Consider the following 13,956-nt stretch of genomic DNA (forward strand, 5'->3'; position numbering starts at 1 on the left):
GTCACAGTACTCAGCCAATCAGGGGCAGCGCTTCCAAGAGGCGGGGATTTTTAAATCCCAGACAAGAAGAAGATGCTGAAGAACACTGCCGGGGAGCCAAAGAGAAGACGTGCCGGTGCTAGGTGATGTATTAATTTTTTTTTTTCATTCATCTACGTCTTATTTTTAGGGAAGAGCTTATATTTCAAGCCCTTCCCCGAAAATTACTGCAGGGTTTGCCTTCATCCCATTGCTTTTAATGGGGCAACAGCAGCGCTGGCCCCATTGACAGCAATGGGATAGCATCGCGCTCCTCTGCCACAGCTGTGGCAGGGGATTCTTTCATCCCCGCGGGGAGTCCCATCATGACTGAACACTGATAGTGCTGCCACAGTGTTCAGTGATGAGGGGACCTTCGTGGAGCAGCTGCACTTCTAGAAGCACAGCTGCTCCAGTAGGACGGAGCTTCGGTCACGTGCATTTAGCACATCCGTGCAGTGCATTGTTTTGCACACATAGGTGCGCAAAAAAAAAAATGCTCGTCTGACCGAGGCCTAAAAGGGCATATGAACAGGGGTTGAGTTCTTGGCACAACCCTTGTAATGATCAAGATTAAAAAAAAGAGTATTAGAAATCATAAAACAGTTTATCTCATTATGACAACCCCTGTTTATATGTTCTATTAGGTCAGAGGAGGGCCAAATATTCGGGACCTCCTCTATGAAATGGAGCAGAGGTGCTAATAAACAGTGGCTCTTCCTCTAGCGGACCTAACTCCCCATGTACTATATGAAAGCCAATTCATTAGAAATAAAGGTGGTTTCACGCGAACGTATTTGCGCACGCAAATAAGCCCTGTTCACTACGCAAATATGTTGTGCTAAGGCGAGCATTTTTGCGCATACGCTCGTCTGAGGCCGCTCTAATACTTTTCTCTTGCAGAACCTGAAGCAGCCCCAACAATGACATTTGGAGATTTCTGAAGCCGGACCCTTAGAAATAAACGGCTTACCGGCCCAACTTTATTGTAAAGCGAGGCTCACACTAACATATTGTTAAAGCATATTCCGCGTGCAGTTTTTGCGTGTGGAGTAGGCTGTATCCATCTTCCAAAGGCGGTCATGTTGCTGCTCACACGAATTGCGCAAAATACACATGCAAGAAAAATTGCAGCATGATCTATCTTGGCGCCTATTACGTGTGCATACACTCCAAATAGTGCATGGCGTTTGGAAGGTGTTGCAAGCACACAATCTCATTGCATACTAGCTGCGTGACGCATGCATGTCTCCTGCGAGCGGCACTCAGCGAATTACGATCATCTGAGCCCGGCCTTAAAAACAGTTTTCATGATGAGAAAACCCCTTTTAAACATTAACATACTGGGCCTCATGTCTAGACACTGTTATATCAAACGTTATCAGCATTGCCTATGGCAACCAATCAGACTCAAGCTTTCATTTCCAAAATTGCACTGAAGGAATGAAAGCTGCACCCTGATTGGTTGGAAAACACTGACGGTGTTTGGGTTCGCGCCCCAGTGGGGCAGATTTGTGAGACTGAGTAAAAGAAAGACTATTTGGTGGCCATAGTGACGTAAGCTGCACTGTACGGGCAACAAAGGCAGTTTTTTTTAGACAGTTTTCTGTCTTTTCTCCATCCTTGCCCATTTGTTTTAAAAAAAAGGGGCAACGGGAAAGAAGTTGAAAAATTATGATGGTTATCATTCCATTAGTTAAAGGGGTTGTCTACGGATGACAATTGCTCACTCTGGAGGAGATTTATAAACTCTTTTTCAGCATAAAAAGTTGCAAAACTTGTGCAAAACTTTGTTACTTTTTGACAGGGATGCCCCTTTCCCAAGAGAAAGGAGTATGGTTTGTTGGGAGGGGGCATGGCCGCCCGGGTCCGACACATTTATGATGAATTAACGCCAGAATGTGGCATAAAGTATACTAGAAGTCTACACTAGCTCCTAGCTGGCCTAGATTTCTGTGTAGGCACACGGAGCAACCAAGATGCACCTAAGACCTGTTTCATATCTGCGTTGAAAACTCCGTCCGGAGGTTCTATCACAGATCTGGCTGAAAATACCGCTAGAAAAAAGTGCTGCATGCAGCACTCTTTTCCGGCCAAAAGCTTGGCGGCTGAGAAAAAAATAGACGGACCCCATTATAGTCAATGGAGTCCGCCCGTAACTGTTCATTTCCATACAGAGATGGAACAGAAAAAGCAGTGTCTCCAACGTAGATGTGAAACCCTAATATATGAAGCAGCATGTGCCTTTTCATATATAAGGGTGACTACCCACTACTGTTTTTTTTTTCACTGCGAAATTCGCAGCGCTTTTTTATTTCTGCAGGGGTCTATGGGACTTGTAATGTTAGAATCGCGATTTCGCGGTAAATTGCGATTTTGCACAATCGCGATTCTAACATTACAAGTCCCATAGACCCCTGCAGAAATAAAACGCTGCGAATTTCGCAGTGAAAAAAAAACTGTAGTGGGTAGTCACCCTTAGGCACATCATGCACCGACAGGGATGATATTAACCCTTTGCAATCCAATTTTGGATTCAGGATTTCCTAGGGGGTTTTCTCTTTCTGCTATTATACAATGGCGCCATCTGCTGGCTAGCGCCAGTACTGCGGTATGGGACATGCTGGAGAGGCCCCCGACAACAGAGTGACCCGTAATCTACAGTAAGAATACCCTGACGGCCTTCTTCTGACATCAGAGCTGTACAGCCTTCAATCAGAATGTCTTAAGATGTCAGACAGTGGATTGGAAAGGGTTAAGACCAGCCTATGAGAGACCGCTCTTAATAAATCTCTTCCAATATGCCTATTAGGGCTAAGGACATCACATAGTAGGGTGCCTTACTCAGATCCCCCTGCATGCGGCAGAGCGATGACCCACTCTGGTGTACCTGGTGTGGCATTCATTTGAATGGCCAACATGTAATTCTACATTTTCACCGCAGTTGCTGGGAGATTGTTAACGGCATCGGGGGGAGCAGAGAAACTGAACCGGCATCCTTTAAAATGTTGTTACCCTTGTGAGACCACTCCTAACAATAGGATAGAAAGTCTTCTGATGGCCTTATGCGGATAAGTTGGGTTTCCGATCTTCTTGTCTGCAGCCTGTGTTTTCACATCGCAGCTGAACACAACTTTTTGGGGCACTTTTCGCATCGGTCCAATCATACAAAGTCAGACATAACCGGATAGAAACTGCGATGTATTTCTACCGCTGCAGAGAGGCATCAAAACTGATGCAGCGGGTACCGTGGACTGGCCTATAGAAAACCATAGGAACAATTCTTGTACCTATTTCCTTCCCGTGTTTAATTCCAAAGCTGGAAGGAAAAAAAACGGATTGGCCGTGTATATGGTAACCCAGTTCATGCGCTAATGTGGTCAGCTTATTAGCGCATGCGCCCATATGTTTTTGCCCTTAGTCCAGCTTCACATAAGCGCATGTGTATTTGCATGTGTATGAGCGCAGTAATTTTGCGGAATGAACTACGCTTTTTTCCAAGCACATCAACGTATTTTACTATATATTTGCACCCTCAGGGCCTATTCTTTTGCGCAGCAAACAAAAACGCTCCGATTGAAATGGCTAATTAATCTTAATGAGTTCCAGAAGCAGAATTACGCAGTGCTTCATGCAACTTTTCACATATTGTGCGAGCATTTGTGCACTCCTCCCCATTAACTTCTATGGGGCCCTTTGGTGCGCGAATACGCAGAAAAATAGCGCATATTCTATTTCCTTTTGCGTCACGGAAATACGGAAATGTGAACGAACCCATTGAAATGAATGGGTTTTATTCTCACATGCAAATTTTGCGCATTCAAATACACTCATGTGATGCCGACCTTAGAAATACAATGAGTAACATTCTCGGATCATCATTAAAAGTAGCCTAAATGCAATGAGTTTCCATGCTGAAGACTTATAGCGACGGACGCCGGGGTCCAGGTAAAACTTTTCGCTTTCCCAAAAAAACTACACCCCTAGGTTAAAGTAGTTGTTTAGGTTTAGAAAAACGTGGCTGCTTTCTTCCAAACACAGCGCCACCCTTGACCGTGGGGTTGTGTCAGGTATTGCAGCTCAGCTCCCATTCACTTCAATAGAGCTGAGCTGCAATACCACGCACAACCCTATGGACAAGGGTGGCGCTGTGTTTGGAAAAAGCAGTCATGATTTTCTAACCCTAGACAACCCCTTTATATGAAACTATTGCGTATTGATGAAATACGCTATATTTTTAGCATTTTTAGCAGGAGTCACAATATTTACAGCCATCCATATATTGTATTGGGCAGCCTAATTGTTCAGGGTGGATGTAAACATTTCCTGTGTTAAATATATAAGTATTCTGCTTTTCGTGTCACCACAATTTCAATCTTAGAATATGTAGATGCAAATGTCAATGTAATATCGAGGCAGGTTGTACACAGCGGCTCCCACTCTGATAGCATTTAAAGGGTCAATCTGTTTATTGACAGCGAGTCTTTTATTATTAAGACAAAATCCCTCATCGTGAAGATAATCAATCCTCAATACCCTTTTCTTCCCAGACAAGGATCAAGTCCTACCACCCTCCTGGGACAGCATCAAATCTTAATATTGTCCTGCCCTTTACATGTGTAATTAGGGACAGCAGAGGGGGGATCATGCTGGCGCTCAGCCCTACAAGTATATGTATATCCAGAAATCCCTTTGTCTTCATCAAAACATTAAAGAGCCAACTGTGCCCATGGTATAAAAAAAACAAGAGGGGAAAGTCTGGGCACCACGATTGGCATAAAAGGATGCTGATAATATATTTATACTACTATGCAGCCGATACTTCAGAAAAATCATGATAGACCGGCCTCATTTGTGTCAATTACAAATATTACTCTTTTAGAGGATTTATGTGCAAATGTCACATGGTAAAATCAAATGTGCAGATTAGCCTGTGCAAAGAGGGAAAGGGATATTAGCTTCTGTCACCAGCAGAGGGCAGGATTTTAACATGTTAGTTGAATATTTTCTTATCTTTTCCCTAAAGGAATTGGCTGGTATCCTGCTGAAAATGGTCAGCAGAGTAAAGAAGCCAAGAGATAGATAGATAGATAGATAGATAGATAGATAGATAGATAGATAGATAGATAGATAGATAGATAGATAGATAGATAGATAGATAGATAGATAGATAGATAGATAGATAGATAGATAGAAAGATGATAGATAGATAGGATAGATATAGATATGAGATAGATAGATAGATAGATAGATATGAGATAGATAGATAGATAGATAGATAGATAGATAGATAGATAGATATGAGATAGATATGAGATAGATAGATATGGGATAGATAGATAGATAGATAGATAGATATGAGATAGATAGATAGATAGATAGATATGAGATAGATAGATAGATATGAGATAGATAGATAGATAGATATGAGATAGATAGATAGATATGAGATAGATAGATAGATAGATATGAGATAGATAGATAGATAGATATGAGATAGATAGATAGATAGATAGATATGAGATAGATAGATAGATAGATAGATAGATAGATAGATATGACATAGATAGATAGTAAGAATATTAAATATTTAATGGACAGTCTTATTAAGATAACCTCTTTCCAAATGCCCTGTAAAGGCATATACACATCATAGCTGGGACCCCCCTCTATTAATAAGAGTCCTTTTACATGGATCGATGATCACTCAGTTAAATGTCGTTGCAGCTCTCCTCCATTCACAGTAAACAGGCAGTTGTTCATAGATGAAGGACTGCCTGCTTACGCCGGCCGATCATCATTTATTTTTGCCTGCCTAAACTGAACAACGAACGATAAGCGAACAAATCATCATTCGCCATTCAGTTGCTGGCAGCATTGAATGATTCTCATGTGATCTAGCAAGAAGCTGAACGATTACCATTCGATGTAAAAAGCCCCTAAGGGTACATTTACACAGGACGATTATCATCCAAATAATCACTAGAAACTTCGAATTTGGGCGATAATCATTTAGTGTACATGTGGCCACCAACAGGGTGCTGAACGTTAATTGGCTCACTAGTCGTTTTCAGCTCACCTAAAAATAGTTGGTTTGATTAAAAGTTATTTGGTGTAATGTGACAATCGTTCGCATTTGAAGGACAAACAAGCCATAGCTTATAGCTCACAACTCATCACCAAAGGTTTCTAAGGGCAAATACATTGCAATCAACTTATTGCCAAGCCAAGTTCTATATGGAAAGGGGTTGCTGCAATGTGGCAACCCCTTTCAGAAATCCACAGGGCCAGTAGCCATCTTCCTTCTCCAGCCATAGGGCGCATAAGTACTAGTAGTATATATCAATATGGTCCTAGGACTTTACAGGATCTTCATAAGATTAATATACCTGCTTTGCAGCCATGATAGATACTACAGATTTATCATAGCTCCTTCAGGGAAATTGTAATATGATCAGGTGAATTCAGTATATTTGGGGAATATCTGGTTTCTAGCCGATGGCCCAGTTATCCATAGGCATAAATAAATGATTGCATTATAGGCTGCATTCTAGGTACAATGCGTTATCCTTGGAGATCCTATGGTGGGTGTTAATTTTTAATTGTGTATCCACATACAATTATTACACTGTGTATAAAGTGTAGCCCTATGCATACAGTCAGTTACTCCATTGTTTGCACATGTAGGGCAGAGTATAATGAGCTTGTAGCTGTGTAGTTAGGTAGAAGCAATTTGAAGCAGTTTTAAATGAGAACCAGATTTCTGAGGCCTGCACAATAAGAAGCATGAAATGTGGACAGAATTGAGAATAAAAGTGGATTATTACCACCCTGATACAGGCTGAGTTATTTTAATTTGTACAGTGATTTAACCAGATATTATGTGCACTTAGATATTTTTGTTCTGATTTAAACCTTCATGTTATTTAACTCCATAACAAATCCATTTATAGAATAGCTGCAGAATCTTTTGCATGTGCCTACAACCAGTCTTATGAAGGAAGGAAGAAAGGAAGGAAGGAAGAAAGAAAGAAAGAAAGAAAGAAAGAAAGAAAGAAAGAAAGAAAGAAAGAAAGAAAGAACACAAAATGATGTATGTATAGTTATGCATGCAGATAGATAGCTAAATAGATACAGAAGTATGAATATATATATATATATATATATATATATATATATATATATATATATATATATTAAAAATAGATAACCAGGTATGCAGTATATCAGTATGTATGTACACAGCCTTATTCCTGTGGCAGTCACCCATTGTAAAAGGAATTATTGCTAGATATTCCTAGAACAATGCTCCTTTGTACTTTTATTATTTCTGTAACTTCAAACGGGACCCATCTTTGTTCTCTCTCTCTTGTAATAATATTCAGGTTCATCTTTTAGTGAGTGTTATATGCAGTCACAATGCTCACCGCTGCTGCCACCTCCAGGGAGAGGGGGAGGCAGAGAGAATTGGGGGCACAGATACTGAACGAATAGAAGCAGAAATATGAAGAAAGCCAAGCACAAAGCAACCGGATGATCTCTAATCTGAAGGATGAAACACCCAATATGTTTTCTATCATAGCCTGGAAGGAACTTCACAATAGGTATCACTCTAGCTTTTTATGTTTTTTAGAAGTCAGTTATTTCCATTGTTTCATAGTCAGAAGAGTGGAGGAGTAGATAGATAGATAGATAGATAGATAGATAGATAGATAGATAGATAGATAGAGATATATGAGATAGATAGATAGTTATGAGATAGATAGATAGATAGATAGATATGAGATAGATAGATAGATAGATAGATAGATATGAGATAGATAGATAGTTATGAGATAGATAGATAGATAGATAGATAGATAGATATGAGATAGATAGATGAAACTGAGAGTTAAGATAAAGGATAAATATATGGAAATTAAAAAGAGGGAGTTGATAAGTTCAGATAAATAGATGGATACTAATGAGAATATGTATATATGTAAATAAACGGATAAATGAATAGCATATGAATCTACAAACGAATACCTACCCGATAAATAAGAGACATGCGATTTAGATAGATATATGAATATATGGATATAGAATAGAAAGGTAAAACACGTTATAATGCTATCTACAACTTTCCATGCATTGTAAAGTAATTCATTAGTAGGTTGGAGATGATACTATGTGTAAGAAATGACTATATAAATCCAGTATATCTACATTAGGCTGCTATGTGACCCTCTTAGCTCATTGACAGTAATTATCCCCCTTCCAGTGTATTCCTCCTGCCCCTTTTCTCCTCATTGCAGTCTGAGCAATGACTGTGTAAAGCACCATTAACCTGGCACAGTGTGATTGTCCAAGTCAAAGCACCAGGCAGCTTTGAAGAATTCCTCCTCAAAAGGAATCTCTCTCCAAGACCAAAAACCCTATGGCAAAAAATTCCTCCAGCTATCCTGCTAAGAAAGTCCCAGGAGAAGCCACTTATAGGATTGATCCTTCCACATAAGACAATGGACAAACACCGAAACTAGAACCTCTAATTAGTCCAAAGGAGAAAATGCAAACACCAATGAACTGCCTGTTATTACAGTACAGCCATTGGGCTTCATCATCAGATTCCTATAATCTCACAATATACTGAAAATAATCTAAAGAACAAACAAATATGTGCACATGTTCTACGACATTAGCAGGTTGCTCTGCACTGTCCCTATAGACGCTTGGGTTGTCCTAGGTTTTCCTACTCATGATCCTTATTCTTAGGCTGGAAGCTTTAGATTTCAGAGTTCCTTTAAAATAAATCTGTAACACCTTAAAGTGGTTAGACACTTGCTGGGGTGGATGTCTGATCAATAACTGATGATGAAAAGGGATTATCTGTGGAGGCTTTTTAACTCTCTCTGTTGAAAATCTCCTGTTGTGGGATGAGATGTCTGTTTGAACCCAAGCTGACTGTGCAGGAGACTACATTTCATGGTCCCAAATCTAAAAGAGACCCCCCTTCACCCCTGTTCAAATGTCCCCACCCTAATTTCATCGGATCAAACGAGGAGGACAGCATCCTAGCAGCTTTAAAGGAGACGAGTTGGGCATCATATATTTTTGAATTCCCGATTATCTATCACACATCCATCTACTCCTATATAAGGATAAATGAATACACTTATGCCTATTTATAAATGCACCTATATGAAGTTTATGAGTATATATATATATATATATATATATATATATATATATATATATATATGGATAGATAGATAGATAGATAGATAGATAGATAGATAGATAGATAGATAGATAGAACAGTCTCAGGATATAGATTCTAACAAATATAAACCAAAATGTAAAAAAATGTAGACATTCTGCATACTGTAACAATTTGGCAAACAAATATTATTTGTTGCATTTAATTGTTTCAATTTGTTGATTTCTGTTTATTTAAATATTGTAAAATATTTAGTCTTTTTGCAGCTTTTTCCTACAAATAAGCAATAAATAAATAAATCTTTCTTTTTTTGCAAAAACAGAAAAGTAGACTTCCAATATAATTCTCCTGTCATTCTGTATCTGCTTGCTCTGCTTTGCATATGTTATTGCGCCTTTATAAAAATGGACTGTACAATAGAAGGAGTCTTATCTGAAGTCAGTGGCTGGAGATAAACAGTGTTGTATGAAATGCAGGCATATCTGATTCTGGGATCTGGAGGAGCATCTCATGGAGCAGGATATTACAGCAGCATTGTGGATGATTATTTGTATGTGAATCATGATGACAATTCCCCTTCTCCACTGTGCTGTATTATCAGCTCTGATCACCAGGTGCACGAGGGGAGGTCACAGAATTTTGCAGCTTTTGTGCGCCACACAATGAGGACACACTTCTTCTCCGGCTCATATAATAGCATCAGTGTTCCCCAGCTTATAATAAAGAGAATCTCATCATTTAACACTCCCATTGTTCGTTAAGAAAAATCTATCACAATCCAAATCCCCCTCCCCTAAATCTAAGCAAATGTAAAGCTTACAACCTTTAAGCCTATACATAATCAATTATTAACAGAATTTTATATATATATATTTTTTATATATATATATATATATATATATATATATATATATATATATATATATATATATATATATATATGGAAAGTACGTACTCTTCGAGGCTTGATGCGAAATAAACGCATATTTATATATTTTTTCGTTGGGAGAGGAATTAAAACATTGCAGGAAATGTACCAGACGTATATATCCTGCAATATAGATTAATTTTAAGAATATGCATGCATACACGCTAGATGGATAGACAGATAGATAGATAGATAGATAGATAGATAGATAGATAGATATGAGATAGATAGATAGATAGATAGATAGATAGATAGATAGATAGATCTGAGACAGGTCGAAGGAACCATAATGTAGATAAAAAGATTGATAGATATGTATTGTAGAAACATGGCTAAATATATTATTTTAATGCATGCAGGCAGATCTGCTCTAAATTTTGTTTTTGCAAGTTGCGATAAGAATAAAGAGTGCCTCGCAACTTACCCTTTCCCCCCTCCCTAACTACTTACCTATACACACATATATTCGTATATGTGTACATATAATATACCATATTATATACATGCGCCCTCACATACACACACACACACACATATATATATATATATATCATGAAATGTCGGCAATTACAATATAAAAGAATGATACAGTCATGGCTACATACCTCAAATTCGCAGGTGTCCATAAGAACATTTATCAGCTACATAAAATACCTCATTTCAGCCATAAAGAAACAAGCTGGTCACCTATGCTATATTGACTCAGGTGTCAGGACTCTTTATTTTAATTATAACCTGCTCTTTTTTAATTCCTTGGCAGAAAAAAAAAGAAAAGGGGGGCATTAGAATCTCCTAAAAGGGTTTGTGCCCCCCACCCCCCACTCCTTACCCCCTCCCCCTTCTTAAGTTATTGGGAAAGGATAGGATTCGGAAAGTCTGGCACTATTTGATTTGCAGAAGAAGCCGCATCACCAGCGCGCAGGGATACACAATAGAGTTCAAATGTCAGCAAGTTTGTAGAAAGAGAGGAGGTGACTGGGTGGAGTATCCATCCGCTGTGCAATCCCTGCTGTATGCTGCTCTGCAGGACTGTGCATGGCACACAGGCTCAGGCTGTCTCTCCCTGGACATCCTATACAGGCTCTTCCCTGGGATCTGTCACCCCCTCCCCTTCCACCCTGGCTTTTAGAGAGAACCTCTGCCACTCACCCCATAACCTCTCACTCTACCCCCTGCACCCTCGGATCTCTCCCCCCTCTCCCTCAATACACAGGCAGGTGATCCCCTCTGCCCCCCTCTTTGTGTTGTGTATGCAGCTCCTGTGGATCCTTCTTCAGTCATGACCATCTGAATGCCATCCATCCATCCATGCAGGATCTGGGATAAGGAAACTTCTCCTTCCAGGGCTGTTTGAACTTATTGTGAAGTTGACTCTCTTACTACTAGTATTATTCTTCTTTTGCTGCTTAAAGTGTCATCATCATCATTATGGATATTGCAACAGGTCCTGAGTCCTTGGAGAGGTGCTTTAACAGGGGGCAGAGTGACTGTGCAAAGATGCTGGACAATATTAAAATGGAAGATCACCCACTCAGGGCTGGCACTGCCACATTAGGAGTTCTGCTGGGTAAGTGTTTGTCCTCTATATATGCAGAGGTTCAAGCTGGTATTATTTTCAATACTACTGTTACTAAAGTTATATATTGGGTTATTGGCACTGTACCCAGCTCACATAACAATGCGCTGGCAGACCCTAAAATCTGCTTTTGCACAGTCCAAAATAAGATCAGGAAGTAATATTAGTGCATATTATATATATCATATGGTAGGTGTGACTGGGGCTCATGGTACAGGTAGTCTAGCATACATAGTATAGTACACATGTGCATTGGGTAGTGTGTATATGCAAACATATACACTGAGTATACAAATATATACACTGCATCTTAACACATAAAGTAAAGTATACAAGTATATGTACTGCATCCTAAGACATACACTAAGTATACAAATATGTACACTACAACCTAAAACATACACAGTATGCACACATGTACACTACATCCTAACACATACACTGAGTACAAACACAAATATATACACTGCATCCTAGCACATATGCTAAGTATACAAATATATACAATGCATCCTAGAATTTATACACCGAGTATACAAGTATATACAATACATCGTAGCACTTTTAATAAGTATACTAATATATGAACTGCATCCTAGCACTTATACACTGGATATACAAATATATACACTGCATTCTAGCACATATACTGAGTATACAAATATATACACTGCATCCTAGCACTTATACACTATAGAAATATATGCTGCCACCTAGCACTTATACACTGAGTATACAAGGATATATACTACATCTTAGCACTTATACTGCGTATATAAATATATACACTGCATCTTTGCACTTAGACTGACTATACAAATATATATATATATATATATACATATATATATATATATATATATATATATATATATATATATATATATATATATATATATATACAGCATCCTAGACCTTATACACTGATTATACAAATATATACACTACATCATAGCACATATGCACTGAGTATACAAACACATACACTGCATACTAGCACTTTATATTAATTCGGGTTGCTTATTTGGGTAATACTGTAAGTATGTAGAAGAGCTGAATTTGTCTTTAGGCAGTTCATTGTCGGTTTGTACTTTTCCCATAATTTTGCAGATAATCTCACTGTTATCTAAACGCAGTAAACTTGCGAGTAAGGAAAATGAAATTCAGCTCTGCTACATCTGTACAGAAACATATAGCAGGGCATAATCATAATTATACAGTTCTACTAATAACAAGATAGCTATTATTGCAAAGACCACTACTACTACTATTACCATTACTACTAATAGTATCCTAACTATTATTACTACTACTGATAGTCCTACCAATACTACTACTAATAATGCTACTGCTAGTACTAATGCTACTACTAACGATAATGCAGGTAATGAAAACTTACTACGTCTACAAACAGCAACCATGTACTACACAGTGACAATAAAATATTACATAGAAATTACTACTATATACAATACTATATAACATGCACTATCATACTATGTAATGTACTCTTTAATGTGATATATAATATCTGATATTTTTATAAGATAAACCAATATACAAGTACTATGTTACCTGGAACTCTGAAATTTCATTGCAAAGTGGGTCATAAAATAGTTGCAGCGTTTAGTAAGGCAGACAGATTTGGTACTAGGATTATAACTTGCACCCTTGCCAATCTCCATTGCCCTCCAATTTATTATTACAACACTAACATGAGCATTGCATAAAATATTTGTAGTGGACTCGGATTCAGTATACCGTACAGTGGCCATATTACAGACAATATAAAATCACATAGATAATTTAGAGAAATATTAATGTATAATCAGCGAGAAGGTCGGGATTTAAAATAAAGGCCTGTGGATATAGACAACTTTTAAATATTCTGCTATTTGGTCCTATTATACAATGCACTCTCATAAATATAAAAATGGCAGTTTCTTCCATTAAATCTTTATTTTAATTACATATAATCCACATATACTACAGCCATATGAAAAGGTGGATCATATATATATATATATATATATATATATATGGTGGTCACTATGTGGCTGAATGTAATATATTACCCAACTATATTATAATATGGAAAGATTGACAGATAGATAGACAGATATAGACATATGAAGTAGATAGATGGTAATAAACACAGTAGACAGATTTGTCTTTATCTGCATACTAACTTCACATGTGTGCAGCGACCGTCATCCCCATCATGTACATGTATGT

At 38.2% G+C, this 13,956-nt stretch overlaps 1 protein-coding gene across 2 annotated transcripts in view; it reads left to right on the forward strand.

Annotated features, from left to right (window-relative positions):
* The first annotated feature begins 7,480 nt into the window (after nt 1-7,480).
* Nucleotides 7,481-13,956, forward strand: part of LMX1B (LIM homeobox transcription factor 1 beta) — a 166,081-nt gene continuing 159,605 nt past the window's right edge. Inside the window, exons 1-2 of one of the 2 annotated variants that reach the window (XM_066580767.1) lie at nt 7,481-7,622; nt 11,590-11,712. In XM_066580767.1, the coding sequence (XP_066436864.1) occupies nt 11,643-11,712 (70 nt within the window). In that variant the 5' untranslated portion in view covers nt 7,481-7,622; nt 11,590-11,642. Of the gene's footprint in view, nt 7,623-11,148; nt 11,713-13,956 lie in introns of those variants that run through there. The other variant, XM_066580766.1, reaches the window with a different exon arrangement.

Source organism: Eleutherodactylus coqui, chromosome 10 (assembly GCF_035609145.1).
Source record: "Eleutherodactylus coqui strain aEleCoq1 chromosome 10, aEleCoq1.hap1, whole genome shotgun sequence".
Lineage (NCBI taxonomy): Eukaryota > Metazoa > Chordata > Amphibia > Anura > Eleutherodactylidae > Eleutherodactylus > Eleutherodactylus coqui.